This window comes from Neofelis nebulosa, chromosome 3, assembly GCF_028018385.1.
Source record: "Neofelis nebulosa isolate mNeoNeb1 chromosome 3, mNeoNeb1.pri, whole genome shotgun sequence".
NCBI lineage: Eukaryota > Metazoa > Chordata > Mammalia > Carnivora > Felidae > Neofelis > Neofelis nebulosa.
This window is the reverse complement of record NC_080784.1, coordinates 139000893-139028628: the sequence shown is the minus strand read 5'-3', so window position 1 is coordinate 139028628 and position 27736 is coordinate 139000893. Positions and strand designations below refer to the sequence as shown.

The window sequence follows — 27736 nt, the reverse complement described above, 5'->3', positions numbered from 1 at the left end:
ACACCCGGCGCTCATCCCAACAAGTGCCCTTCTTAATGCCCATCACCCATTTTCCCCACCGCACCCACTCCCCATCAACCCTTAGTTTGTTCTATGTATTTAAGAGTCTCTTATGGTTTGCCTCCCTCTCTGTTTGTAATTATTTTTTTTCTTTCCCTTCCTCTATGGTCTTCTGTTGAGTTTCTCAACTTCCACACTTGCTGAAACTTTAAAGCTTGAGTTTATCTTTGTAAACATATAATTGTACTACAGTCTTTCTGATAGCTCCAGTACCTGGAGTCCCTGCTTGTTGCTATTGTCTATTGCTTTTGTTGATTCTAGTTCATATTGTCATGTGCCTTGTAATCTTTGTTGGGCAAGTTATTTAAAAATATACTTTTAGAAACATTTGGAGGCTTAGAATGTAATCTTTCAGAGAGGATTTTCATTTCCTTATGCCAGTCGCCTGTGGGTTACCTAGCTGTCTATGACAAAGGCTTCAGAATTTTTTGGTTTCCTTAGATGATCCTTAGTAATCTTATTTCCAAAGTGCTAGTGTTTCCTCTTTTGACAAGCATGGGATTCTCTCCCTCTTCCTCTGCCCCTCTGCAACACACGTACTCTCTTTCTCTCAAAATAAATAAAACTTAAAAAATATAAAAATAGGGGCGCCTGGGTGGCTCAGTTGGTTAAGCGTCCAACTTCGGCTCAGGTCATGATCTCACGGTTCGTGGGTTCGAGCTCCACATTGGGCTCTGTGCTGATGGAGCCTGCTTCGGATTCTGTGTCTCCCCCTGTCTCTGCCCCTCCCCTGCTCACGCTTTGTCTCTCTCTCTCTCTCTCTCTCAAAAATAAATAAACATTAAAATTTTTAAAAAATAAATAAAAATATATATATATGCGTGTATACAGATACCTATATATTTTAAAGTACATTGCATTAAGTACATTACTCAACAGTAGAGACCAATATGTTTTCTCACATACATACATATATAACAACTTAATCCAGAACAAGCTGGGGAATATTTGCAGCATGCCCAGTGGTTCCCTCATGTCCCTTCCCAGTCACTACCCAGTCACTAGGAATAGATGAGATTAGTTCTTCTATATCCCTACCAACACTCAGGTTTGTTAGTGTTGTTAATATTACTCATTCTAGTGGAAGTGTAACGGTATTTCCTGTGCTTATAATATGCATTAACCTAATGAGTATTGAGGTTGAGTACCTTTTAGTATGCTTATTGGACATTTGCATATTATCTCTAGTGAAGTGCCTATTTAAACATTTGGTCTGTTTTTTAATTGGGTTGTTTTTTACTGATTTACAGGCATTTTAAATATATTCTGGATAGGAGGGTTTTAGTTTTTTTGTTTTTTTGCCAAATAACACAGTTTACAAATCCATGGATTACAAATATCTTTACTGGCTTTCATGTTTTACTTTTTTTTTTTTTTTTTTTTTTTTTTTTTAAGAGTTCAGCTTTTTATTGAACAGATTACAGAAGAGGCATAGTGAAAGAGACCAAAGCCCATGTCATCAGACTCCTCTGATTCTCCTTTCTTGGCTTCCACTTCCTTCACAGCGAGGGACTGCAGTAGTGGAAAAAGCGAAACCTCCTGTGGTGTAGCACTAGCTGCTGGGGCGGGTCCTCTAGCCCCTACCTTGCTGATGAGGCTCCTGATGCTGACATTGGCCAGGGCCTTTGCAAGCAAGCCGTGCCAGAAAGGTTCAACATTCACACTTGCTGCTTAACGAGGGCATTGATCTTTATCCATCACCATCACCTCATTGTTCTGCAGGATGAGGGCGGAGTTGCTCCTGGCCAGCTCCAAGACAGAGGCCATGGAGCGGGCAAGTGCTAAGCAAGTTCTGAACAAAAGAGTCATGAGCCAGTGCTGAGCGCTGAGCACTGACCACTGAGCACTGAGCGAGCTGGTGCTGGGGCTCCCGGTGTGCTAGTGCTAGTCTCAGGATGAGATGAGGGCCTCACCCCAGCGCGGCATTAGATTCCTCAGAAGGACTGAGCATCTTAGCAGGAACGGAGGAAACAATGCGTCACTTTTCTAATGGAATTTAATGGCTATTGATAGATATTCTTAATTTCAAAGAAACATCTGTTTTTTATTCTTACAAAATTTCATTTCTTGTGGTAAGAACTTTTAAGAATTATTCTTTTAGCACCTTTCAAATATGCAATACACAGTATTATTATCACCAGGATGTACATTATATCCCCATGACTTATTTATATTATAATTGGAAGTTTGTACATTTTGACCTTTCACCCATTTTGCCCATTCCCCTTTCCATGCCTCTGGCAACTACCAATCTGATCCCTGTATCTGTGAGCTTGGTTTTGTTTTGTTTTATTTTTTATTTATTTTTTTTTTTTTTAATTTTTTTTTCAACGTTTTTTATTTATTTTTGGGACAGAGAGAGACAGAGCATGAACGGGGGAGGGGCAGAGAGAGAGGGAGACACAGAATCGGAAACAGGCTCCAGGCTCCGAGCCATCAGCCCAGAGCCTGACGCGGGGCTCGAACTCACGGACCGCGAGATCGTGACCTGGCTGAAGTCGGACGCTTAACCGACTGCGCCACCCAGGCGCCCCATGTTTTGTTTTAGATTCCACTGTAAGAGAGATCATTTGGTATTGGTCTTTCTCTGACTTATTTCCCTTAGCATAATGCCCTCAAGATCCATCCATCTTGTTGCAAACAGCAAGATTTCCTTTTTTATGGCTGAATAATATTCCATTGTGTTTACATACCACATTTTCTTTATCCATGCATTGATTGATGGACACTTAAGTTGTTTCCATATCTAGGCTATTATAAATAATGCTGCAGTGAACATAGTAATTTACCCGTCTTTTCAAACTAATATTTTCATTTTCTTTGGATAAATACCCAGAAGTAGAATTGCTGGATCACAGAGTGGACTTTTTATTTTTTATTTTTTTATTTTTTAAGAGAGAGAGAGAGAGAGAGAACAAGTGGGAGAGGGGCAGAGGGAGAGAGAGAATCTCAAGCAGGCCTCACACTCAGAGAGGAGCCCGTCATGGGGCTTGATCCCGTGATCCTGGGATCATGACCTGAGCTGAAATCAAGGAGTCATACACTTAACCAACTAAGGTACCCAGGCACACCTATTTTTTTTTTTTTTTTTTTTTTTAAGGAAACTTCATATTGTGGGTTTGTTTGTTTTTTTGAGGAACCTTCATACTGTTTTCTATAGTGGCTGTACTAATTTACATTCCCACCAACAGTGCATGAAAGTTCCCTTTTCTGCACCTCTTCACCAACACTTGTTAGTTCTTCTCTTTTTAATAAAAACCATTCTAACAGGTATGAGGTGATATGTTATTGTGGATTCGATTTGCACTTCTCATTATTAGTGATGTTGAACATTTTTTTTCATGTGCCTTTTGGCCATCTGTATATCTTCTTTGGAAAAATGTCTATTCAGTCTCTCAGTCCCTCTGCCCATTTTTTAATCACATTTTTTTTTTTTTGCTATTGATTTGTATGAGTTTTTAAAATATATTTTGAATATAAAACCCTTCTCAGATACATGATTTACAAGTATTTTTCTCCTATTCTGTAGGTTGCCTTTTTATTTTGTAGGTGGTTTCCTCCACTTGAAGCTTTTTAGCTTGATGTAACTCCATTTATTTATTTTTGCTTTTGTTGTCACTGCTTTTGGAGTCAGGTCGGAAAAGATATTAATAAAACCAGTGTCAGGAGCTTACCACCTGTGTTTTATTGTAGGAGTTTTATGGTTTCAGGTCTGACATTGAAGTCTTTAATCCATTTTGAGTTTATTTTTGTGTGTGGGGTAATATAGTGGTCCTGGTTCATTTTTTTGCATGTGGTTGTCAAATTTTCCCAGCACCATTTATTGAAGATACTGTCCTTTCCCCATTGTATATTCTTGCCTCTTTTGTTGTAAATTAATTGACCATATGTGTGTGGGTTTATTTCTGGACTCTCTATTCTGTTCCGTTGATCTATATGTCTGTTTTTATGCTGATACCATACCATTTGATTAGTGTAGCTTTGTAATAATTTGAAATCAGGACTGTGATGCCTCCAACTTTGCTTTTTTTCCCTCAGGATTGCTTGGTTATTTGGGGTCTTTTATGGTTCCATACAGATCTTAGGATTATGTATTCTATTTCTGTGAAAAATGCCTTTGGAATTTTTTTTAATGTTTGTTTATTTTTGAGAGAGAGAACGCGTGAGCGCTCACGAGTGCACATGTGAGCTGGAGAGGGGCAGACAGAGAGGAAGACAGACAATACTGAGCCCGCTGTGTCTGTGCTGTCAGGCTGACACAGGCTCAGATCTCACAAACCATGAGATCATGACCTAAGCTGAAACAAGAGTTGGGTACTTAACCAACTGAGCCACTTAGGCGCCCAGGAACTTTGATAGGGATTTCATTAAATCTGTAGATTGCTTTGGGTAATATGGGCATTTTAACAATAGTAATACTTTCAATCCGTGACTATGGAATATTTTTCCTTTTATTTATATCTTCAATTTCTTTAATCAGGGTCTTATAGTTTTCAGTGTACAAATCCTTCATCTTGATTAAATTTATTCCTAGTTATTTTATTCTTTTTGATGCACTTGTAAAGAGGATGTTTTTTCTTTCTGATAATTTGTTATTAGCATATAGAAACACAGCAGATTTTTGAGTATTGATTTTGTACCCTGCAACTTTACTGAATTCATTTAACAGTTATATTTCTTATATTGTTTAGTTTTATTGCAACGTTTGTTTTGTTTTATTATAATTTAATGTGTGATAATATTATTTGAATTGTAAATTTTTATTTGCCTAACTGTATTATAATATCTTCAAAGACTAAGTTTACTTAAAATTCCTTTAGTGTCATACTCAGAATCTTATATAGCATTTTAAAAACCCTAGGTGCTCAATTTTGGATGATTTTATATGGCAATATTAAATAATTATTTAAATCCTTGATTTAAATTAGGTTTGTTAGTCATTCCATATTATTGTGAAAAAGTAATTTCTTATTCTTAGATACTAGAATTTAAAAAAGTTATTTTTTTTTCAACGTTTTTTATTTATTTTTGGGACAGAGAGAGACAGAGCATGAACGGGGGAGGGGCAGAGAGAGAGGGAGACACAGAATCGGAAACAGGCTCCGAGCCATCAGCCCAGAGCCTGACGCGGGGCTCGAACTCACGGACCGCGAGATCGTGACCTGGCTGAAGTCGGACGCTTAACCGACTGCACCACCCAGGCGCCCCTAAAAAAGTTATTTTTAATGTTTATTTATTTTTGAGAGAGACAGAGTGCGAGCAGGGGAGGGGCAGAGAGAGAGGGAGACACAGAATCCAAAGCAGGCTCCAGGCTCCAAGCTGTCAGCCCAGAGCCTGATGCAGGGCTTGAACTCATGAACTGCGTGATCATGACCTGAGCCAAAGTTGGATGCTCAACTGACTGAGCCACCCAGACGCCCCTTAGATACTAGAATTTATATATTAGAGAAGGAGCAGGTTAACATCTAGCCTTAACTCTGCACCTCACTTTCTTAGTCCATAGAAGTTGAGAGTTTGAGTAGGCAGTTTGTAATTCTCTGGCAAGTTGTATGATGTGGTTAATATAAAACTTTTGTCACTTTTTAGGTTTTTTTTGGGGGGGGATGGTGTTTTTCTATATAGATTAGTTGATAATTATGAAGTAATGATTTAAAACTTAGGTTAATCAGAAAATTTCTGTGAGGGGCGCCTGGGTGGCTCAGTCGGTTGCGTGTCCAACTTCAGCTCAGGTCACGATCTCACCATCTGTGAGTTTGAGCCCCGCGTCGGGCTCTGGGCTGATGGCTCAGAGCCTGGAGCCTGCTTCCAATTCTGTCTCCCTCTCTCTCTGCCCCTCCCCCGTTCATGCTCTCTCTCTGTCTCAAAAATAAATAAACGTTAAAAAAATTTTTTTTTAAAAAGAAAATTTCTGTGAGACATTGTCATCTTTGAATGTAATGTTAGTATAAAATAATTTATGGGGATCTAAAATTAAGAGGGCTTAGCCATGAATGTGAAGAATATGAATATGAAGAATAATCAAAAAAGAATAAACCGGGGCGCCTGGGTGGCGCAGTCGGTTAGGCGTCCGACTTCAGCCAGGTCACGATCTCGCGGTCCGTGAGTTCGAGCCCCGCGTCAGGCTCTGGGCTGATGGCTCGGAGCCTGGAGCCTGTTTCCGATTCTGTGTCTCCCTCTCTCTCTGCCCCTCCCCCGTTCATGCTCTGTCTCTCTCTGTCCCAAAAATAAATAAAAAATGTTGAAAAAAAAATTTAAAAAAAAAAAAAAAAAAAAAAAGAATAAACCATTGAATATATTAAATAAAAGCATACCCAGAGCAATAAAGTAGATATATAAATATAGATATGGGAAATAATATATGTGCACATCTGTGTATGTTTATGTATAGAGAAAATGAGATATTCCGTAATGAATTTTCAGATGGCTGAATATTCTTCCTCAAATTTTAAAAACAATTTAAAAAATAATTTTTATTTTAAATCTTAATAATATTTCCTTGCTTTATTAGAGTAGTTTCTCTCTTCTTTTGGAGTTCACTGTCTTTTCTTTCTGTATACCTTTCTTACAAAGTCAGTTTGATTCATTGTGTTTTTGAGAAATCATATAACCAAGGTTGTGAGAATATTGTATGGGTTGAGAATCAGTAAATGTTGAATGGTAGCTTGAAGGTGTGCTTTAAAAATACAAATCATAGGGGCGCCTGGGTGGCGCAGTCGGTTAAGCGTCCGACTTCAGCCAGGTCACGATCTCGCGGTCCGTGAGTTCGAGCCCCGCGTCAGGCTCTGGGCTGATGGCTCGGAGCCTGGAGCCTGTTTCCGATTCTGTGTCTCCCTCTCTCTCTGCCCCTCCCCCGTTCATGCTCTGTCTCTCTCTGTCCCAAAAATAAATTAAAAATGTTGAAAAAAATTAAAAAAAAAAAATACAAATCATAAATTTGAATGAGTTTGGGCTCTATTCATGTACATATTTTTTCCTATTTGTATATTTTTTTCTTGAGTATATTCTGGATGATTTTCTGAATAGTTGCAGTGCTATTAGGTTGGTAAAATGCATTAGCCAATGCTTTTTTAAAAATTTTTTTTTAACGTTTATTTATTATTATTGAGAGACAGAGAGAGAGCATGAGCATGGGAGGGGCAGAGAGAGGAGGAGACACAGAATCCGAAGCAGGCTCCAGGCTCTGAGCTGTCAGCACAGAGCCCAAGGCGGGGTTCAAACTCACAAACCATGAGATCATGACCTGAGCCAAAGTCAGACGCTTAACTGACTGAGCCATCCAGGTGTCCCAGCCAATGCTTTTTAAAAAATTTTTAATGTTAATTTTTGAGAGAGAAGGAGAGCATGTGCGAGTGCATGTGCAAGTGCACAAACGTGAGTGCATGTGTGAGTGGGGGGAGGGGCATAGAGAGAGGGAGACAGAATCCTAAACAGGCTCCGTGCTGTCGGCGCAAAGTCCAACATGGGGCTAGAACCCATGAGCCGTGACATCTTGACCTGGCCTGAAGTCAGATGATCAACCAACTGAACCACTCAGGTGCCCCTGACTAATACTTTTAATAAATATTACTATAAAGACAAAAGGGATAAAATATAGTGTAATACTTGTGTACCCACCACTCAGTTTAAGAAATAAAATACTGTTTTTTTAAATTTACTAAAATGTTGAATATTTGAGTGCTTGTGATATGCTGCTCTAGGCATTGTGTATATAGCAGTCAACAAAACAAACAAAAATCCTTGTCCTCGTTGAGTTTACATTTTAGGAAGGAATTTGCCATTGCCTGATAATTGTCATTGTTCCTATTTTTAGCATTTCCCCCATCCTTTTTAGAGTGCTGATTTGAATCTTATGTGCTCATGAATATTAGAATAGTTATTAGAAATGATTGCAAATAAAGAATATATAGGCACCATCTGACAACATAAAGGGTGTTCTATCAGTACATTTGGCTTGGTGAAGTTTATTTGGTACATACGAAGACATTTAATCTCTAATATTTGGTTTCACTGCCTAGTCAACACTATCCTATTGTTGGTGACCCTAGTTTCATTAGGTCCACAAGAGGAAAGCATTCTGGGTCACCTCATATAACATTCTTGTGTGTCTGTGTAATACACAGTTGAAGGAAGTATAGTTTATCTTTTAAGGCATTTGAAAGAAAGTTGACTTTTTAGTTTAAATTCCAAACTAAAACTTTTTCCAAAAAAAATGGCACCTTAGATCCAGTAACTGAGAGTTACAGATTCACTCTTTCTTGTGATGGGCTTGAAAACTTTTTTTTTTTTTTTTTTAAAGTAAGCTGTATCCCCAATGTGGGGCTTGAAGTCACAATCCCTGAGGTCAGGAGTTGCATGCCTAACCAACTGAGCTAGCCAGGTACCCCGGGGTTTGAAAACTTTTAAAAAATTGTGGTATACTGTAGAGGAAATTAGAAGCGGCACCTTAGAATTTATAGACTGGGAACCTACAACAACAACAACAAAAATCTGTGGTGTACTATAAATAAAAGCACAAACTAGGGCATTATGAAAGAAACCAGCAGAAATAGAAATGAATAAACATCAGAGTTAGCATTAGAATATATAGTGTCCTCAGGGCGCCTGGGTGGCTCAGTCGGTTGAGCGTCCGACTTCGGCGACTTCGGCGACTTCGGCTCAGGTCATGATCTCGCGGTCCGTGAGTTTGAGCCCTGCGTCAGGCTCTGTGCTGACTGCTCAGAGCCTGGAGCCTGTTTCAGATTCTGTGTCTCCCTCTCTCTCTGACCCTACCCCGTTCATGCTCAGTCTCTCTCTGTCTCAAAAATAAACGTTAAAAAAAAAAAATTAAAAAAAAAAAAAAAGAATATATGGTGTCCTCTGAAGATTCTTTTTATTTGGTATTTTTTCAGGTATCGTCAGATCCTGGAAAAAGCCGTTCAGTTATCTGGGGCAGAACAACTAGAAGCTTTGAAAGCTTTTGTGGAAGCAAGTAAGTAGAACGAAAATTCCACGTCTGCCTTGTATTATTGAGTTAGGACTTCAAAGCTTGCTCAAGCTTGTTTTATATCAAATTATCAATATAATTTTCATTGAGATTAAATTAAATATGCATTGAAATTGATTGATTTTAGAATTTAAACTATTTACAACTTGATTATTTTTCAGTAAGTTGTCTTCAGAGTTACATTACCAATTAAGGTTTTGTATAGTTATTCATACAGTAACTGATGGAAGGCAATATAGCAAGCGATAAAGAGAATAGTCTAAATTCAACCTGGTCTGCTGCTTTATTGAGTAAGTTAGTTCCTTTGTGCCTCCTTTTCCTTGTCTCTAAAATGAGAGATTTGATAGCAACCCTGTAGAAGTGTTGGGAGTTTAAATGAGTTAATATACATAGTAAAGTGCTTAGAATAGTACCTGGCATTTAATAAGTGCCATGTAATTGTTAACTGTTATTAACGTTAAGAACATTCCTTTTGAATGGGAACTAGAAATTTCCATTCTTCAAGACACTCTCTCCCACTTCCTGACTTTAAACATATCCAGTTATCTTGAAAATGACTCAAAATTCAGGCTTGAATTTATGCTCAGTTAACAGTATTAACGATACTTGAGAGCACTTTCATGCACATTATCATGAGAAGTGCTAGTGTGTGTGGTAATTTCTTTCTAACAGCTGAAAGTGCCTAATGGCACTTATAATGAAACTGTTTGCTCAGCTGCATTCAGTATTATCCAATAATGAACTCTAATTAATATATCATAAACTGATGAGAAGCTTTGTTACAGGTTACTATAAGTTACTGCCTCAAAAATTGTGGCCTGCAATGTGTGATGAACTGACAGTGCTGTTAGGAATGGTTTTATTGAGAACATTGCAATATGATAGCGAAAGAATAATGATTTTTATAAACTTTGATCTTTATATAAATTTTGAATCCACTGAACCACCAAGAAAAGCAGTCAACTGTTAAAATCCTTTGTATCAACTGAACAGTTTTTTCCCCAGTAACTGCTGATTTGAGACTTAATTTATCTGAGTAGTGGTCACAAGCATGATGTATCTTTTAAACTATAATAATAATGATCATAATAGTGAACATTTGTTGAGTGCTTTGTGCCACATGTTGTTCATAGTGCTCTCTATATATTGCATTTGAGCTTCACAGCATCCTTATCCACATTTTACAGATGAGGAAACAGAAGCACAGAGAGGTTAAGTTTCTTGTGTGAGGGCATCTAATCATGCGTGGCCTCAGAGCTTTCTTCCTTAATCACATACAGTAATAAAATGTTTAAAAATAGTGTCATTAAGTATGTCTGTACATCTGGTGCTGACCTCAGTTATTATTTGTTGTTTTTATTAGGAAAGTACAAGTGTCAGTAACTGTCCCTACTTGCTTTATTTAAATTTCATGAAAATTATTTCACTGTGTCTTCTTTAACTCCTTTTTATAACGAGGTGTAGGATAAAAGTATAGGTGTTTCTGTACCTTCCCTTTGTAGAAGAATAAAGGAAGAGAAAGGAAGATATAAAATTCTTAAATGTAAAACAAAACTTTTCCCAGCCACTTGTTTCTTAGAAAACTTAAGGGACTTTTACTGCTGTAGTATTTAATGGTGTAGTCATTATATAATCAAATAATTCTGCATAAGGAAAACCGATTCTGTTATATAAGATGATATGGGTTTGGAAATCCCTGAATAATGCATTGAGGGTTGTACTAATATATATTGTTTTTAATAATAGTTTTAGGTACAAATTGATGGCTTAATGAAAATTTGTAAGTTATTCATATTTTTTTATCTCTCTCTTTTTTTTTTGACAAGTGGTGAATGAGAATGTCAGTCTCGTGATCTCTCGACAGTTGCTGACTGATTTCTGTACGCATCTCCCTAACCTGCCTGATAGCACAGCCAAAGAAATCTATCATTTCACCTTGGAAAAGATCCAGCCTAGAGTCATTTCATTTGAGGAGCAGGTAAAAATCTATAACAGTGAGTTTGAACATGAGATAGCAGTAATTATTTTGAGAGATATTATTACATTTTTAAAGGAGGTGATCATCCAATTTTATTTTTGACAAAACAGTGTGCCAAACAGCATGTTACAGTATAAAAACTCCAGGATGTTGTAACTCCAGCTGACATTTGCTCAGATGTTACAATTTTATTTATGAATCAAATATTATTCTTTAGACAATTTTTAAAAATCAGTAAAATTGCAGACTCTGAGTGGCAGAGCCAGGATTCAGTTCTAGATCTTTGGTCTTTGGAACTTTAGGCTTAGTCACTAACTTTGCCTTCCAAGTTTAGAAATGAGCATTTAATTTCCACAGTGAGGAGACTAGCTTGCACGGCATGCAGGTTCTTTGTTTTTAAAGAGGAGGGATAGGGTGGTGAGTAGTCTGTAGTGGCCAGGCCAAGTCTGAACAGCTTAACTACATTCTTTGGTGAATAGGGTCTCAGGGGTCAATGGCCTTAAACAGATTAAAAACCCTGGGACCACAGTTCAGAGAAGAGTAAGTTATTCTATCCTCATTTCTGTTGGGAATAAAAACAGATTGTAAAAGTAAAAACTAATACAAGTTAAAAAAAGAAAAAGAGTCAGTAAAATTGTGAATAAGGCTGAAAACTTAGGAAAACACCAGTGTTATATATGCAGTTAGCATAAACATAAAACTTAGTATTTAAATTAAATTATTGCCATAATCCACATTACAGAAATGTGTTAATTTCAGTTCAGTATTTTGATATTCCATGAATTCAGAATTCATTAAAAAAAATTTTGGGTGGTCTAAATAAATTTGCGCTGTTTACTTGCTATCTTAGAATGTTGAATGAAAACATTATCACAATAGATAAACTTACCATCCATTTATTTTAATTAGTTACTAATGTCAGTTGAAATAATTTAAAATGTCTACCTACTATTTCAGGTTGCTTCCATAAGACAGCATCTTGCATCCATATATGAAAAAGAAGAAGATTGGAGAAATGCAGCCCAAGTGTTGGTGGGAATTCCTTTGGAAACAGGACAAAAGTATAGTAAATAGTGGATATTGGATGGAGATGTATATAGGATATGTATCGTTGTTCATTTGTGGGTTTTTCGGTTTTTTTTTACATTCTAGTGCAAGAAACATCATAAACAAGTTAATAAGTAAATAAATTCTGTAGTATGTTAGGTGTTAAGTGCCAGGGAGAAAAGTAAAGGGAAAGTAGGGAGCAGGTTGTATCATTAAACAGGATGATTGGAGTAGTAGAGTGGTCCAGATATACCTTCTCAGACACTTGAAGGAAGTAGTCATGAGTTTAGGGAAGATTATAAGTAGATCCTCTTAGAGAGAAAGGCTAGTGTAAAGGCCCTAAGATGGGAGCATACCTGGAGTGTTTTCAGAAGATCAAGGAGACCAGTATGGGTGGAATGGAGTAAACCAAGAGAAGGTGGGGGCTGAGATCAGAGAGTACTGGGGACCAGATTATATAGGTTCTTGTAAGTCATTGTAAGGCCTTTGTCTTTTCTGTAAGTGAAATGAAGGGAAACCATTGGAGGATTTTGTGTGGAAGAGTGACATGATCTGACTTCTATTTTTATTTTATTTTTTTATTTTTTTATTTTTTTTTTAATTTTTAACGTTTATTTATTTTTGAGACAGAGAGAGACAGAGCATGAATGGGGGAGGGGCAGAGAGAGAGGGAGACACAGAATCGGAAGCAGGCTCCAGGCTCTGAGCCATCAGCCCAGAGCCCAATGCGGGGCTCAAACTCACAGACCGCGAGATCGTGACCTGAGCTGAAGTCGGACGCCCAACCGACTGAGCCACCCAGGCGCCCCTGACTTCTATTTTTTTTTTTTTTTTCAACATTTTTTATTTATTTTTGGGACAGAGAGAGACAGAGCATGAACGGGGGAGGGGCAGAGAGAGAGGGAGACACAGAATCGGAAACAGGCTCCAGGCTCCGAGCCATCAGCCCAGAGCCTGACGCGGGGCTCGAACTCACGGACCGCGAGATCGTGACCTGGCTGAAGTCGGACGCTTAACCGACTGCGCCACCCAGGCGCCCCCTGACTTCTATTTTTAAAAATCATTCTGGGGGCACCTGGGTGGTTCAGTTGGTTAAGCGTCTGACTCTTGATCTCAGCTCAGTCTTAATCTCAGGGCTCAAGCCCCGCATTGGGCTCTGTGCTAGGCATGAAGCCTACTTTAAAAAAAATCATTCTGAGTACTTGGTTGAGAATAGCTGTAGGCAAGTAATGATAGAAGTAAGGACATGAGTGAAGAGGCTTATGTCCTACTGCAGATAAGATGGAGATTGTGAGAAATGTTGGATCCTGGATATGTTTTTAAGGTAGAGCTAAGGATTTTCTGGTAGCTTACATATGGAGTATGAAAAAAGGAGCCATAATAAATCCTGGTTTTGGTCTGAACAACTAGAAAGATGGAGTTATCGTCTCCTGCATGGTAAAGAATAGGTTTTGAGGGAGGAGCAGGAATTCCATTTTGGACATGTGATAACTAAGTGGAAATATCTAGTAGGGAGTTGAATACACTAAAAGAGAGATATGGGCTAGAGATATACATTTGGAAGTCACTGATATATATAGAGAGATGAAATTTAAAGGCATTAGATTGGATGAGATCCCCAAGGGAGGGAATATAGATAGAGGAGAGGACTGAGTACTGAGGCCTGGAACACTCCAACACTAAGAGGTGAGGGGCAGGAAGAAGGTAGATCAAATGAGGATTGAGAAGAAAACCAGAAGAATGTGGAATATGGCAGCCTAGAAGCCAAATGAGGAGAATGTATCAAGAAGGAGCAAATGATCTGCTATGGTGTTGATAGGTCAATTAAGCTGAGGAATGAGGGTTAACCATTGGAGTTAGTAAAGTGGAGGTCACTGGGGCCCTTGACAAAAGCTGTTTTGGTGAAATGGTAAGAATGAAGAAGCCTGACTGGAATGGTTTAAGAGAGAATGGGAAGAGAAGAGTTGGAAATGGTATGTATGGGCAGCTCTTTGCAGAAGTTTTCACAAAAAGAAAGAAATCTGGTAGAAGCAGCAGAGGTTAGGTTAAGAGATTATTTTTACTTTAATGATTTTTCCTTTAATTTTTTGGAAAGCAAAAATATAATATGGGAGGGTAGAGAAAAGGATTCTTGCAGGAGTGGACAGGAGGGGAAGGAATCTAGTGGAGAGATAGTTTTTAGATAGGGGCATAGATAGTTGATCTATGGCTGAGTTTCTCAGCCCAGGCACTGTTGGCATTTAGATGGAATAATTCTTTGTCATGGGTTGCAAGATGCTCAACAGCATCCCAGACCTCTGCTCACTAGATGCCAGTAGCATCACTGCCCCTAGTTGTGATAGTCAAAATGTCTGTAGACATTGAGACATGTTCCCTGATGGGCAGAACAGTGCCCAGTGATCTACAGTAACAGCTAGGAATACAGAGTATGTGGTATTGATATTAGCAATGTGGTGGTGACATTTGTGCAGGTATTCTTTGATTGCTTTGGTATTCTTAATGAAGTCAGAATCAGTCATCAGGGGGAAGTGTAGACCGGGTTGGGAGTGTCGAAGTTGAGGGAAGGCAGGAATATGAGAAAAAATTTTCTAGGAGAGTGAGACAGAGAATGGAGTAGGAATATATAATATACTTGGTAGCATAAAGGGCTCATCTGAAGGTTGTAGTGATTGAAATGAGGTCATTCAGATTGGTTAGGTGTTTTTCTCCATCAGAGTTCAGCTATATGGGTGTAGGAAAGGAGTAGGCAAACTTAGGTTTAACCAGAGTTAGGATTTTGGCCAAGTGTGACAGCAAAAGTGGGACAAGGGAGATGAATGCACATTCAAATCAATAATTACAATGATTGACCATAGGGCTTAAGCTAGTTAGGAGTTAAGTGAGGCCATCAAGGGGAAAAAGAGGTAACAATGTAATAAGATCAGTGGTTTAGAGGTCACAGTGAGTTCAGTGGGTTGTTGGGTTTGAGATGCTAGAAGTGAGATGGAGAAACAATTAGAAAAAATTAAGGTTGTAACTTTTATTCAGTTAATCTTAACTTTTTGTTAAGTATTTTTAAAAACATCTATAGTGCTTTATGAAACATTCCTCCCAAGTATATTGTACAAGGAAGAAGACAGATGTGAGATTCTTGGTTACACTTTTTAAACACACTTCCCCTCTCAGTACCAACTGTGAATGACTTAAAAATGTTTCATCTGCTTCTCTACTTTTTTTACCAGGGAAATGAGGGATTCTTTTTTGGTCTTCATTAATATTTATGAAGGATGATAAGGCAGACACTACTTCAGGCATCTTGGCTTTTCTGCATTACTTACGAAATTATTAGGCAGTGATGCTCCTTGAAAAAGCAACCAGTTAATGAAAATGGTTTTGTTATGTAGATACTGAATTTTGCTTTCCAAAGCCTCTTGTTAATTTGGGTTTTTTTCTTTGATAGTTTGAAAAGGCTGGGCTTATTGGCTTTGGTCTTACTCTGTCTGGAGCATTTTCTTCCTAGTACAGGGCAATTGATTTATTTTCACTGGTAGTTGAAATAAATATAAAATTAGATACTGTTCTTTGCAGTGATGGGATTTATCATTTTGGTAGTCCTATAGCATTATCTTTGTGAGGATATCAGAGAACTGAAAATTTAGCCCTTGTTTTTTTTAATTTAGAAGTTTCCTAAACAAATTAACCTAAAAGTGATTAAAAGTAAAATCTGGATAAACGGTTGAGAACTCGTTTCTTTAAACTATGATTCATTCTGATAATTAAAGTAATACATTTAATAGATACAGTTGGCGTAAAATTGGAAAATTGAGAAAAGTATAGTGCTATGTATAGCAGTTCGTGTAAATTCGAGTTGTGAAAGGAAACACTGTAGTGCCAAATGTCGGTAATATATGACTTGTGGAGAAAATTCGAATTTGTATAAAAAAATTTAAAAAGTAGAGAATTAATTTCAGAGTTGGGCCATGTAAATTGTAAACTCAGTTCTTACCACATGGTGGCATCACTTTGCTGGAAATAAAAAAGATTCGTTTTTTTCTAAGGCTTAATCATGAGTTTTGAATTAGGCAAGGTGTTCAGTTGTTCATTTCTTGCATAAAACGTGGCTACTGGGATAAAGAAGAAAATGAAAACCACCTGGAATCTCAGTGCCTAGAAATAATTGCTATTACCATCTTCATACACATGTATAGAAATACTTTCGAATGGTGTCTTCCATGCTGTCTTATCCTATTTTTTGACTTAGCAAAAACACATGATGACTATTTTCACGTAGTAATGATTATAATAACTATATATTATTATACCATCTTTATGTACCACAATTTAATTGATTATTAAAAATATCATAATAGGTGATTTCTAATTTTTTTCTCTTACATGTATTTATGAGTAGCTTTACAAATGAATATTCCTTGTACCTATGTGTGCACATCCCTTATTATTTTCTTGCGATTTGTTTTCTAGAGATAAAATATAGTAGCTAAGGAATATATGCATTTTAAAAGATTCAAAGAATGATTGGAGAATATATTGCCAAATTGTTTTCCAGGATGGTTGTACTAATAGCCCCAGCACCAGTATACGGTATACCCCTAAACTGGGCATTTTTTCTTTTAAGTTCTTTGACTGTGAGATTATTTGAGGACTAAAGGAAACTAAAATACAATGGAGCAATCATGATGATAAAATAAAAATTCAATAACATTTATTTTGGAAGTATTTTTTTAGATTTTTCTCTAATGCAGTAAAAATTTGATATGCTTATATTAACAGCATGTATGGAGGAAAAATACATTTTTTACCACTCCTAAAAATTTTCTTGATAAAATATTTAGTCATTATATTTTTGTGTTATATCCTAGGCAGTACAATGTAGATTATAAGTTGGAGACTTACCTGAAGATTGCTAGGCTATATCTGGAGGATGATGACCCAGTCCAGGCAGAGGCTTACATAAATCGAGCATCATTGCTTCAGAATGAATCAACCAATGAACAGTTACAGATACATTATAAGGTAACAGATGAGTTGATTTGGAATTAATTTTGTATTGGAGAGTCCTACTATACTGAGATATTCCAGATATCTGATAAATGGTGTTATGTATTGGAAATTCTCTCTTTTATTTTTTGCTTTGATTTTTAATTTTTCCCCCTAATTGAAACATTTTCCCCTCTGTAGGTATGCTATGCACGTGTTCTTGATTATAGAAGAAAATTCATTGAAGCTGCACAAAGGTACAATGAGCTCTCCTACAAGACAATAGTGCACGAAAGTGAAAGACTAGAGGCCTTAAAACACGCTTTGCACTGTACCATCTTAGCATCAGCAGGTAAACATGTAATTTGTGCTTTCATAAACAGTTATCTTTGCTTAATAATTTCAGGTTTGTTATTATTGGAGGATTTAGTAAGGAATTATTTATTCTTCAAGGGGAGGTCTTATTACTACCATTATGGTAAATTTAGTTGAAACACTTTAAACAGTTAAAAACAGCAATAAAATAGATTGTTAACTTCAAAATTTTTTAAATATGCATGTATCAATCTATCACCTACATGTGTTAGGAGTAATTACAAGAGAGAATATGGAGTTTAGTTCGCCTAATAGATAACTTAAAAATGAATAACAAAATTATGTGAGAATTACATAAAGAGAAGTTAAAATTAAAATCTAGAGATTGATGATAATACACTGCTTTTGAGATCTTTTTTAACCTTCAAGCCTTAGTTTCAGATCTCACATTTATCCTTTTCTTTGGTAAATGTGAAAAATATTCTTTGTTCTCTTTTACTAAATTACAGCATGTACATCACTCAACTTATAAAGCAGAAAGGGCATTGAGGAGAAATGCTGGTAATTCTAAACTGGCTTTTCTAAATCATTTTTAGAATGTCTATTCTTTTTTTTTTTTTTTTTTTTTTTTTTTTTTTTATTTATTTTTTTTCAACGTTTTTTATTTATTTTTGGGACAGAGAGAGACAGAGCATGAACGGGGGAGGGGCAGAGAGAGAGGGAGGCACAGAAGCGGAAACAGGCTCCAGGCTCTGAGCCATCAGCCCAGAGCCTGACGCGGGGCTCGAACTCACGGACCGCGAGATCGTGACCTGGCTGAAGTCGGACGCTTAACCGACTGCGCCACCCAGGCGCCCCTAGAATGTCTATTCTTGATCTGTGTTTGGTTGAGAGCCTAATGACGTGTTCACACTACGCATTTCATTCTTTATGAAGCAGTGATCTTATTTATTACATTTTTGTTACTGAAAAGGCAATACATAACGTGGTACTGCTTCCAGTTCTAATGAGCTTTTATCAATTACTTGTATTTCCTTCAATGTAAAAGTGTCTGTGTCCCCCCCACCTTTTTTTTATATAAATGGTAGCATGATATACACACTTTGGCCACCTGTTTTTTTCCTGTACCTATATATCAGTGATCTTTAAATGTCAATACATATCGCTCATTCTTTTTGATTTTCTATTGTTTGGCTTTATCATAATTTATTTAGTCAGTTACAAACAGTGCTATAGTGATTATGCACATATATGAATACATGTATAGGTTAAATTCTTGAGTCCCAGGGTATATACCTTTAAACTTTGTATAGAAATTATATACCGCCCTTTAGTGTTACCTTCCAGGCAACAGTGTCCATGCAGACCTGATTTCTCACACCTGTATTACCAAATGTTTTCAAAATCTTTGCTAATGGATGAAAAGGTAGTATTTCACTCCAGTTTTAATTTGCATTTCATTTACTAGGAATGCTCTTGAGCATCTTTTCATATGTTAAGAAAAATCATTATTGAAAAACCTGTATTTTTTTGAATGAATTATCTGTTTATGTTTATTAGCCAGGCTTTGAGTTTTTATCTTGGTGATTTATGAAAGCGCCTCATGTATATAAGAAATTTAACAATTTTTTTCCCAATTTGTTGTCTCATTTTTGGTTTTGTCTATAAAATTTTTGCCATGCAGAAACTCTTTATTTTTATACGGTTAAATATATTAATCTCTTTTTTTTATGGACTTTGAGTTTTGTTTTCTTGCTTAGAAAGGTCTTTCCTATTCTGAAATTAGGTATTTTAAATTCCCACGTGTTTTCTTTCAGTACCCTAGTTTCCCACATCCTCAGATTCTGGTCTCAGAACCCCTTTACACTGAAAAATTGAGAACCCTTTCCTTTGCTTATATAGGTTATATCTATTGATACTATATTAGCAATTGAGATAATAAATTTAAAAAATAATTCATTTAAAAGTAGCAATCATAAGTCCATTACATATAAATAAAAAGTGATATTTTTATCAAATAACTATATTTTCTAAGGTAAAAAAAGTTAAGAGAATGAAGTTGTTTTTACATCTTTTCAAATCCTATCAATGTCTATCTTAACAGACAAAAACTGAATTTTTTTTAAGCTGAATTCTTAAAAGTACTTCTGTATTCAGTCTGCTTTGATATGTTGTTTTAAAGGAAGTATATGAAGAAAATCCAGCTCACAGTGTGTAATTGGAAAAAGGAGGCATATTGATGACTTTTTCAGATAATTGTGATATTCTTTCATGCTACACTTAACTTGACCAGTGGTATGGTTTCTTATAGGTTAGTCGCAGTGTGGCATCTGAAACCGTATCAATGAACTTTTTGCACCTTGTTAATGTTAAAGTCTTGGTCTGTCTTGTGCTTGAATGGATCCTTTACTCCATTTTGTATCATTATGTTTGGTTGTTTGGATACTATTGGTTCACTGAGTTATGCAATCCAAATATTGACATACTTTATTATACAACATATAAAAATTACATTTGAATATATTACACCTGATCTTATCAAAAGAACCTTTAACTATTGGAAAGCTGTCAAGCTCATGGTGGCAGATAGAAGTTCTCTAAAATTCTGATTGTTTCTTAAAAATTCTAATTTTATCAGCAACAACAAATACTGTTGGTTGGACTTGATAGGCTTGCTTTGTTCATTTTTTAAAAAATATCTTACCAAATACCCAAGTCTGAAAACCCATCATTTTGTCTGTTAGTCATTGTCTTACGTAAATGGTGTTCAGCTTGCAGGGTTTCCTTGGGACAACCATTGTTCTTCGGTTTGCAGCAGAAGTGCTTTACATGCATTTCCCATTTTGTTGCACAGAATATTAAAAAGATGTGTTCTCATGTCGGTACTTAATAAAAATAACTCCTTTCTGCTGCAAGCTGTCTTTTGTTTTGACTGTTGAGTGTGTGGCACAATACAGTTCGTTGCCAGTGCCACAGCCTTGATTTGTGCAGTGGTGCCAGCTGTTTTAGGCGCCATTGCTTTCGCATCAGCAGTGTAAGTGCCAACACAGTGAAAAACGTAAAGGATGTTTTTATACTATTATAAAATAGCATTGGCTCACCGACTGATCCCTTGAAGGGTCTTGGAGACCCCCTTTGAGAATTGTCGCTTTAGGCTTTCATATTTTACTTTAATGCTTCCTTCTAGACACTATCTCCAACCGCCACCCCCCCAACCCCTGCCCCAGATTAATCACTAATTTAGATTAATGTTGCCTATTTCTCACTTCAATTTACCTGCAAGTCTTAATCCGTTTGGATTTATTTTGGTGTAGGGAATGAGATAGGGAATTACCCTTTTTTTTTTTGTCTAAATGGCTATTTGACCTAGTATCTTTTATTAAGTAATCTTTTTTCCCCTATTGATTTAGCACATTACAGATTTCTAAATCTAGTATTCTGTTCCGTTAATTAGCCTATTTATGGATATACTAGTACTATGCTACTGGCATTATCATAGTATTATTGATTTTATTTTATTGATTATTGTTTTATTATCTGGCAGGGCTACTCCCCCTTCATTACTTTTTTTTCCTAAATTTTCTTAGCTGTTTGTTATATTTGCTTTCTTTCGTTGTAGGCCATCATGACACTCCCTCCTTATGTATCATCATGAACAATGATGAATTGACAATATATATTAAATATAACCGACAATATATATTAAATAAAGTACCTTTAACAGAGTAACATAAAGCAAGATTACATATTGATCAGTTGACAAAAACACTGTGTCCAGAGGCTCATAGGAGCCTAATCCTGTATTTCCCCTGGAAGTAGGAATTGGCAACAACTTTGTAGAACATAACTGCCACAAATCCTGAGAATTGGCTGTATATTTTAGTAGGCAAGAATGAAGTCATAACATAGTTTTTTATTGGGGAAATAGATTGTGAGAATATTTGACGCTCATTTGTTTCCCTTAGGACAGCAGCGTTCTCGGATGCTAGCTACCCTTTTTAAGGATGAAAGATGCCAGCAACTTGCTGCTTATGGGATCCTAGAGAAAATGTACCTAGATAGGATCATCAGAGGAAATCAGCTTCAAGAATTTGCTGCCATGCTGATGCCTCACCAAAAAGCAACTACAGCTGATGGTAATGATCATGTCTTATAAATATGTGGGAACAAATATTTAGGTACACTCTAGTGAAAAGTGTGTTAAATTTGAAGCATCTTGATATCTTTCTATAATATTTTTATCCAACATTTGATGACCAAAAAAGAAATATTACATTGACTGAAGATGAGTGTAATATACAAATATGGCTTTGAATTATAAAAGTAGTCCTATTGGAAAACATACTGTAGAATAATGCATTTTTGGAAACTGTAAGGGCAGAATTACAGACCTGGTGTTTTATCAACATTTTTTTTTTTTTTTTTTTTTTTAATTTATTTTTGGGACAGAGAGAGACAGAGCATGAACGGGGGAGGGGCAGAGAGAGAGGGAGACACAGAATCGGAAACAAGCTCCAGGCTCCGAGCCATCAGCCCAGAGCCTGACGCGGGGCTCGAACTCACGGACCGCGAGATCGTGACCTGGCTGAAGTCGGACGCTTAACCGACTGCGCCACCCAGGCGCCCCCAGACCTGGTGTTTTAAAAACTCAAACCCTTCAATAAGTACCTTAATTAATATTAAGCATCAGTTTGTAACAGAGTATAATTATCCAGTCCTATTTTAGATAGAGCAAAATTTGACACAGTAACTTGCCTAAGGTTAATCAGGGTGAACGTTTTGCCTGTAAGAATAGAACTTGGTGTCGTGTTTCCTAGTTCAAGGATGTGTTTGCTTAAGTCAGGCTACCTTTTCCAGAAAAGAAGTTTTTAATAAGTTGTCTGCTTATAACATCAGTTACTTTGTGTACATTTGTCTACAGAGGTTTTAAAGAAGCTTGTAACAGTAACATACATAATAATAAAAGTAACACATAGACCATCAGAAACATGAAAAAGGTCAAGATAAACAAACATACAGATCTGTTAGACTCTCTTCCTTGGATTCAGTGTCATCCTATACCAAAGAGAATTTATCTATAAAGAGTCATTTATGCAGGGGTTTGCTGAAAGGTATTCACTTCACTCAGTGTTACTGGCTGGAGTTAAACCAGACCGCTAAAGGGATTATAGTGACTTCCTGTGGAATTTCTTTCATTTAATTTGTACTTTAAGAAGCAAACTAATTGAGGGGGGCCTGGGTGGCTCAGTTGGTTAAGCATCTGACTCTTAGTTTTAGCTCAGGTCATGATCACACAGTTTGTGAGGTCGAGCCCCACATCAGGCTCTGTGCGACAGTGTGGAGCCTGCCTGGGATCCTCTGTCTCCCTCTCTCTGCCCCTTCCCCACTCATTCTCTGTCCTTCTCTCTCTTAAAAGTAAATAAACATGAAAAAAATAAAAATAAAAAATTAAGAAGCAAACTAGTTGATCCTTATCTTTCTTTCTAAAGGAGGTGTTTTTTTTTTTTCTATAGGATATTTGTTTTGCAGATCCTCAGGAAAAATTCCTTCACAATCTTAGAGTTAGTTGTGATTCTCCTGAACAGTTAATTTTTATCTTATTAAACAAACTATAAACTTTTTTTTTTTGATCTTGGCTGCTAGGAAACTTATTAAATTTGTAACCCAACTGTAAATAGTGTGTGTGTATGTGTGTTGATTGTTGCTACTTTTAAATTCTCTTATCTTCTGTATATTCTTCTGAGCAGCTTTAAATTCTTTTTGCAAGAAGGTGTCTGACAAACTAGATAAAAGATAGATAAAAAGAAAAAGTTTCCAGAATTGATATAGTCAAGCCTCAGATTTGACTTTGAGTTTCTGTCATGAAAAAAAAAATTGTGAAAAGAATGTAATCACATAATTCTTTCCTAAAAAGAGAGAGACTCACTAGGACCTCTGAGGATGCAATGATTCTCAGATTTCTCATGTGGGACTATATAGAGAGGACAGGTGTTTTGTCATCTTCTTCCATTTTAGACCTTATTGCTTTCCTTATTTTAGACCTTATTGCTTTCCTTATTTATTTCTTTTGGGCATTTTTGTTTAATATTTTTGTTTAATGTTTATTTTTGAGAGAGAGAGAGAGAGAGAGAGAGAGAGAGAGAGAGAGACCGTGTATGAGTGGGGGAGGGGCAGAGAGAGAGAGAGAGAGGGAGACACAGAATCTGAAGCAGGCTCCAGGCTCCACGCTGTCAGCACAGAGCCCAGTGTGGGGCTTGAACTCCCAACCTGTGAAATCATGACCTGAGCTGAAGTCGGACACTTAATTGACTGAGCCACCCAAGCACCCATGGACATTTTTGTCTACTGGCATTACAACCATACATTAGCAATCTTGAGACGTATTTTTTTTTTCATTACAATTAATTGTTTTTTGGTATATTCCTGGAGTTGTATAACATTACTACTAATCTCCTTTCTGCTCAATAGATTTGCCTGTGTTGGGCATTTTATGTAAATGGAATCACACAATATGTAGCCTTTTGTGATTGACTTTTCACTTGGCAAAGTGTTTATCCATGTTGTAGCATTTATCAGTACTTTATTCCTTTTTATTGCCAAATAGTATTCTGTTATATGGATATACCACATTTCATTTCTTCATTACTTGCTGGAAATTTAGGTTATTTTTACTTTGGGGCTATTAATAATGGTGCTATGAACATTCATGTACAAGTTTTTGTCTGAACACAGGTTTTTAATTCTTCTGGTTATACACCTAGGAGTGGAATGACTGGGTCGTATGATAACTCTGTGTTTAGTCTTTTGAAAAGTTGCCAGACTGCTTTCTTTTTTTTTTTTTTTAATTTTTTTTTTTTAACGTTTATTTATTTTTGAGACAGAGAGAGACAGAGCAGAACGGGGGAGGGTCAGAGAGAGGGAGACACAGAATCTGAAACAGGCTGCAGGCTCTGAGCTGTCAGCACAGAACCCGATGCAGGGCTCGAACTCACGGACCACGAGATCGTGACCTGAGCCGAAGTCGACCGCTTAACCGACTGAGCCACCCAGGTGCCCCCAGACTGCTTTCAAAATAGCTGTTCCTTTTTATATTCCTGCCAGCTGTGTGAGGGTTCTCATTTCTCCTTATTTTGGCCCACATTTATTATCTGTCTTTTTGATTTAGGCATCCTAGTGTGTATGAAGTGGTATCTTGTCATTTTGATTTGCATTTCCCTTAGGTTTAATGATGCTGAAGAGTTGTTTTGTGTACTTATTGGCTATTTTTATATCTTTAGAGAAAAGTCTACTCAGATCCTTTTCAGTTTTTAAATTGAGTTATTTGTCCTTTTATTACTGAATTGTAGGAATTCTTTATATATCCTAGACCTGATCATTATCAGATGATTTGCCAATACTTTCTTCCATTCTGTGTGTTGTTTCTTCACTTTTTTGGTGGTGTCCTTTGAAACATTAAAGTTTTTAATTTTGATGAAGTTCAGTTTATCTGGGTTTTTTTTTGTTTGTTTTTGCTGTGCTTTCAGTATCCTATCTAGGAAACCATTGCCTAATCCAAGGTCGCGAAGATTTGCTGTGTTTTTTTCTGTAAGTTTTATAGTTGTAGCTCTTACATTCATTTGAGTTCATTTTTACATATGGTGTTAGATAGGGGTCCAATTTTTACTCTTTCCATGTAGGTATCCAGTCGTCCCAGCACCATTTGTTGAAAAGACTAGAAGTTTCCCATTGAATTATTTTGGCATCCTTGTTGGCAATCAGTTGACCATAAATGTGAGAGTTTATTTTTGGAATTTCAGTTCTTTTCCTTTATTCTATATGCCTATCTTTATGCCAGTACCACACTATCTTGGTTGCTCTTTTTTTTTTTTTTTTTAATTATTCATTTATTTTGAGAGAGGAGGAGAGAGCACGAGTGGGGGAAAGGCAAAGAAAGGGAGAGAGAGAATCCCAAGCTGGCTCTGTTCCATCAGCACAGAGCCTGACACAGGGCTCAAAGCCACAAACCATCAGATCATGCATGACCTGAGCCAGAATCAAGAGTCAGATGCTCAATCAACTGAGCCACCCATGTGCCCTTTGGTTGCTCTGTAGTAAGTTTTGAAATCAGGATGTGCAAGTTTTTTTGTTGTTTTTTTTTTTTGTTTTTTGGTTTCTTTTTTTCCGATGTTGTTTTGGCTTCTCTTTGAATTCTAAAATCAGTTTAGAATTCTGTTTGAATTCTAAAATCAGTTGTCAGGACACCTGGGTGGCTCAGTCGGTTAAGTGCCTGACTCTTGATCTCAGCTCAGGTCTTGATCTCAAGGTCTTGAGTTCAAGCCCCATGTTGGGCTCCATGCTGAGCATGGAGCCTACTTAACAAAATTTGTTGGGGGGGGCGCGCCTGGTTGGCTTAGGTGGTTCAGCGTCTAACTCTTGATTTTGGTTCAGGTCATGAGCTCACAAACTGTGATGATCTCACAAACTGATCTCACAAGCCCCACATCAGCACAGAGCCTGCTTGGGATTGTCTTTCTCCATCTCTCTGTGTCCCTCCCCGATTCTCAAAATAAATAAATAAACTTAAAAAAAAGTTTTTTTAAATTAAAATCAGTTTGTCAGTTTCTGCAAAGAAGCCAGCTGGAATTTTGATAGGGATTGCACTGACTCCATAGACAAACCTGGGGACTGTTGCCATCTTAACAGTATTAGGTCTTTCTATTTTCCCATTTATTTAGGTCTTTATATTTGAAAGTTGCTAAGAGAGTAGATCTTAAAAGTTTTCACCACAAGAAAAAAATTGTTTGAGGTGATGGATGCTATATGAACTTATGGTGATAATCATTTCACAGTGTGTATATATATCAAATCATTATGTTGTATAACTTAAACTAATACAAGTCACATCTGATAAAGGGTTAGTATCCAAAATATATAAAAAACTTAACAAAATTCAATACCCAAAAAACAAATAATTCAGTAAAAAAATGGGCAGGAGACATGAAGAGACATTTTTCCAAAGAAGACATACAGAAAACTAATAGGCACATGAAAAGATGCTCAACATTACTCATCATCAGGGGAATACAAATTAAAACCACAATGAGATATCACCTCATATCTGTCAGAATGACTAAAATTAACAACACAAGAACAACAGATGTTGGTGAGAATGCAGAGAAAGGGGAACCCTCTTGCACTGCTGGTAAGAATGCAAACTGGTGCAGCTGCTCTGGAAAACAGTATGGAAGTTCCTCAGAAAGTTAAAAATAGCACTACCCTACAACCCAGCAATTGCACTACTCGGTATTTACCCAAAGAATATAAAACTACTGGGGCGCCTGCGTGGCTCAGTCGGTTAAGCATCTGACTTCGGCTCAGGTCATTATCTCGTGGTCCGTGAGTTCGAGCCCCACGCGGGCTCTCTGCTGACAGCTCAGAGCCTGGAGCCTGTTTCGGATTCTGTGTCTCCCTCTCTCTCTGACCCTCCTCCGTTCATGCTGTCTCTCTCTGTCTCAAAAATAAGCAAACGTTAAAAAAAAATTAAAAAAAAAAAGAATATAAAACTACTGATTCAAAAGGAATACGTGTCCACTGATGTTTATGGCAACACTGTCAACAGTAGCCAGAGTATGGAAAGAGCCCAAATGTTCATCGACTGACAAATGGATAAAGATGTTGTGTGTGTGTGTGTGTGTGTGTGTGTGTGTGTGTGTATTACTCATACACCGGAGTGAAATCTTGCCATTTGCCATGACGTGGATGGAGTTAGAGAATATTATCCTAAGTTAAATAAGTCAGAGAAAGACAAATGCCATATGACTTCATTCATTTGGAATTTGAGAAACAAAACAGATGAACATGGGGTGAGGATGGGGGGAGAGAGGCAAACTAGAAAAACAGACTCTTTTTTTTTTTTTTTCAACGTTTTTTATTTATTTTTGGGACAGAGAGAGACAGAGCATGAACGGGGGAGGGGCAGAGAGAGAGGGAGACACAGAATCGGAAACAGGCTCCAGGCTCCGAGCCATCAGCCCAGAGCCCGACGCGGGGCTCGAACCCACGGACCGCGAGATCGTGACCTGGCTGAAGTCGGACGCTTAACCAACTGTGCCACCCAGGCGCCCCGAAAAACAGACTCTTAACTATAGAGAACAAACTGAGGGTTACTGCAGGGGAAGTGGGCGGGGTGGGGGATTGGTTAAATGGTGGTGGGGATTAAGGAGTGCACTTGTTGTGATGCACACAGGGTGGTGTATGGAAATGAGGAATCACTGGATTCTACACCTGAAACTAATGTTACGCTGTATGTTAACTAACTGGAATTTTTTAAAAATTTGAAAAAAATCCTTGTAATTAAAAAAACAACAGTATTATATGTCAATTATATCTCCATAAAA

The 27736-nt window shown here is 37.1% G+C and overlaps 2 protein-coding genes and 1 pseudogene across 5 annotated transcripts in view; 1 reads left to right on the top strand and 2 right to left on the bottom strand.

The window, feature by feature from the left end:
* Positions 1-27736, bottom strand: part of LOC131507383 (placenta-specific gene 8 protein) — a 196861-nt gene that overhangs the window by 128786 nt on the left and 40339 nt on the right. The window lies entirely within an intron of this gene.
* Positions 1-27736, top strand: part of COPS4 (COP9 signalosome subunit 4) — a 44645-nt gene that overhangs the window by 6970 nt on the left and 9939 nt on the right. For 2 of the 4 annotated variants that reach the window (XM_058722088.1, XM_058722085.1), the window contains exons 2-7: positions 8949-9028; positions 10870-11021; positions 11979-12082; positions 16928-17081; positions 17247-17397; positions 21326-21496. In XM_058722088.1, coding sequence (XP_058578071.1) covers positions 8949-9028; positions 10870-11021; positions 11979-12082; positions 16928-17081; positions 17247-17397; positions 21326-21496 — 812 coding nt within the window. The remainder of the gene's footprint in view (positions 1-8948; positions 9029-10869; positions 11022-11978; positions 12083-16927; positions 17082-17246; positions 17398-21325; positions 21497-27736) is intronic. The other 2 variants (XM_058722086.1, XM_058722087.1) reach the window with 2 other exon arrangements.
* LOC131507382 (large ribosomal subunit protein P1-like) lies at positions 1438-2141 on the bottom strand (annotated as a pseudogene).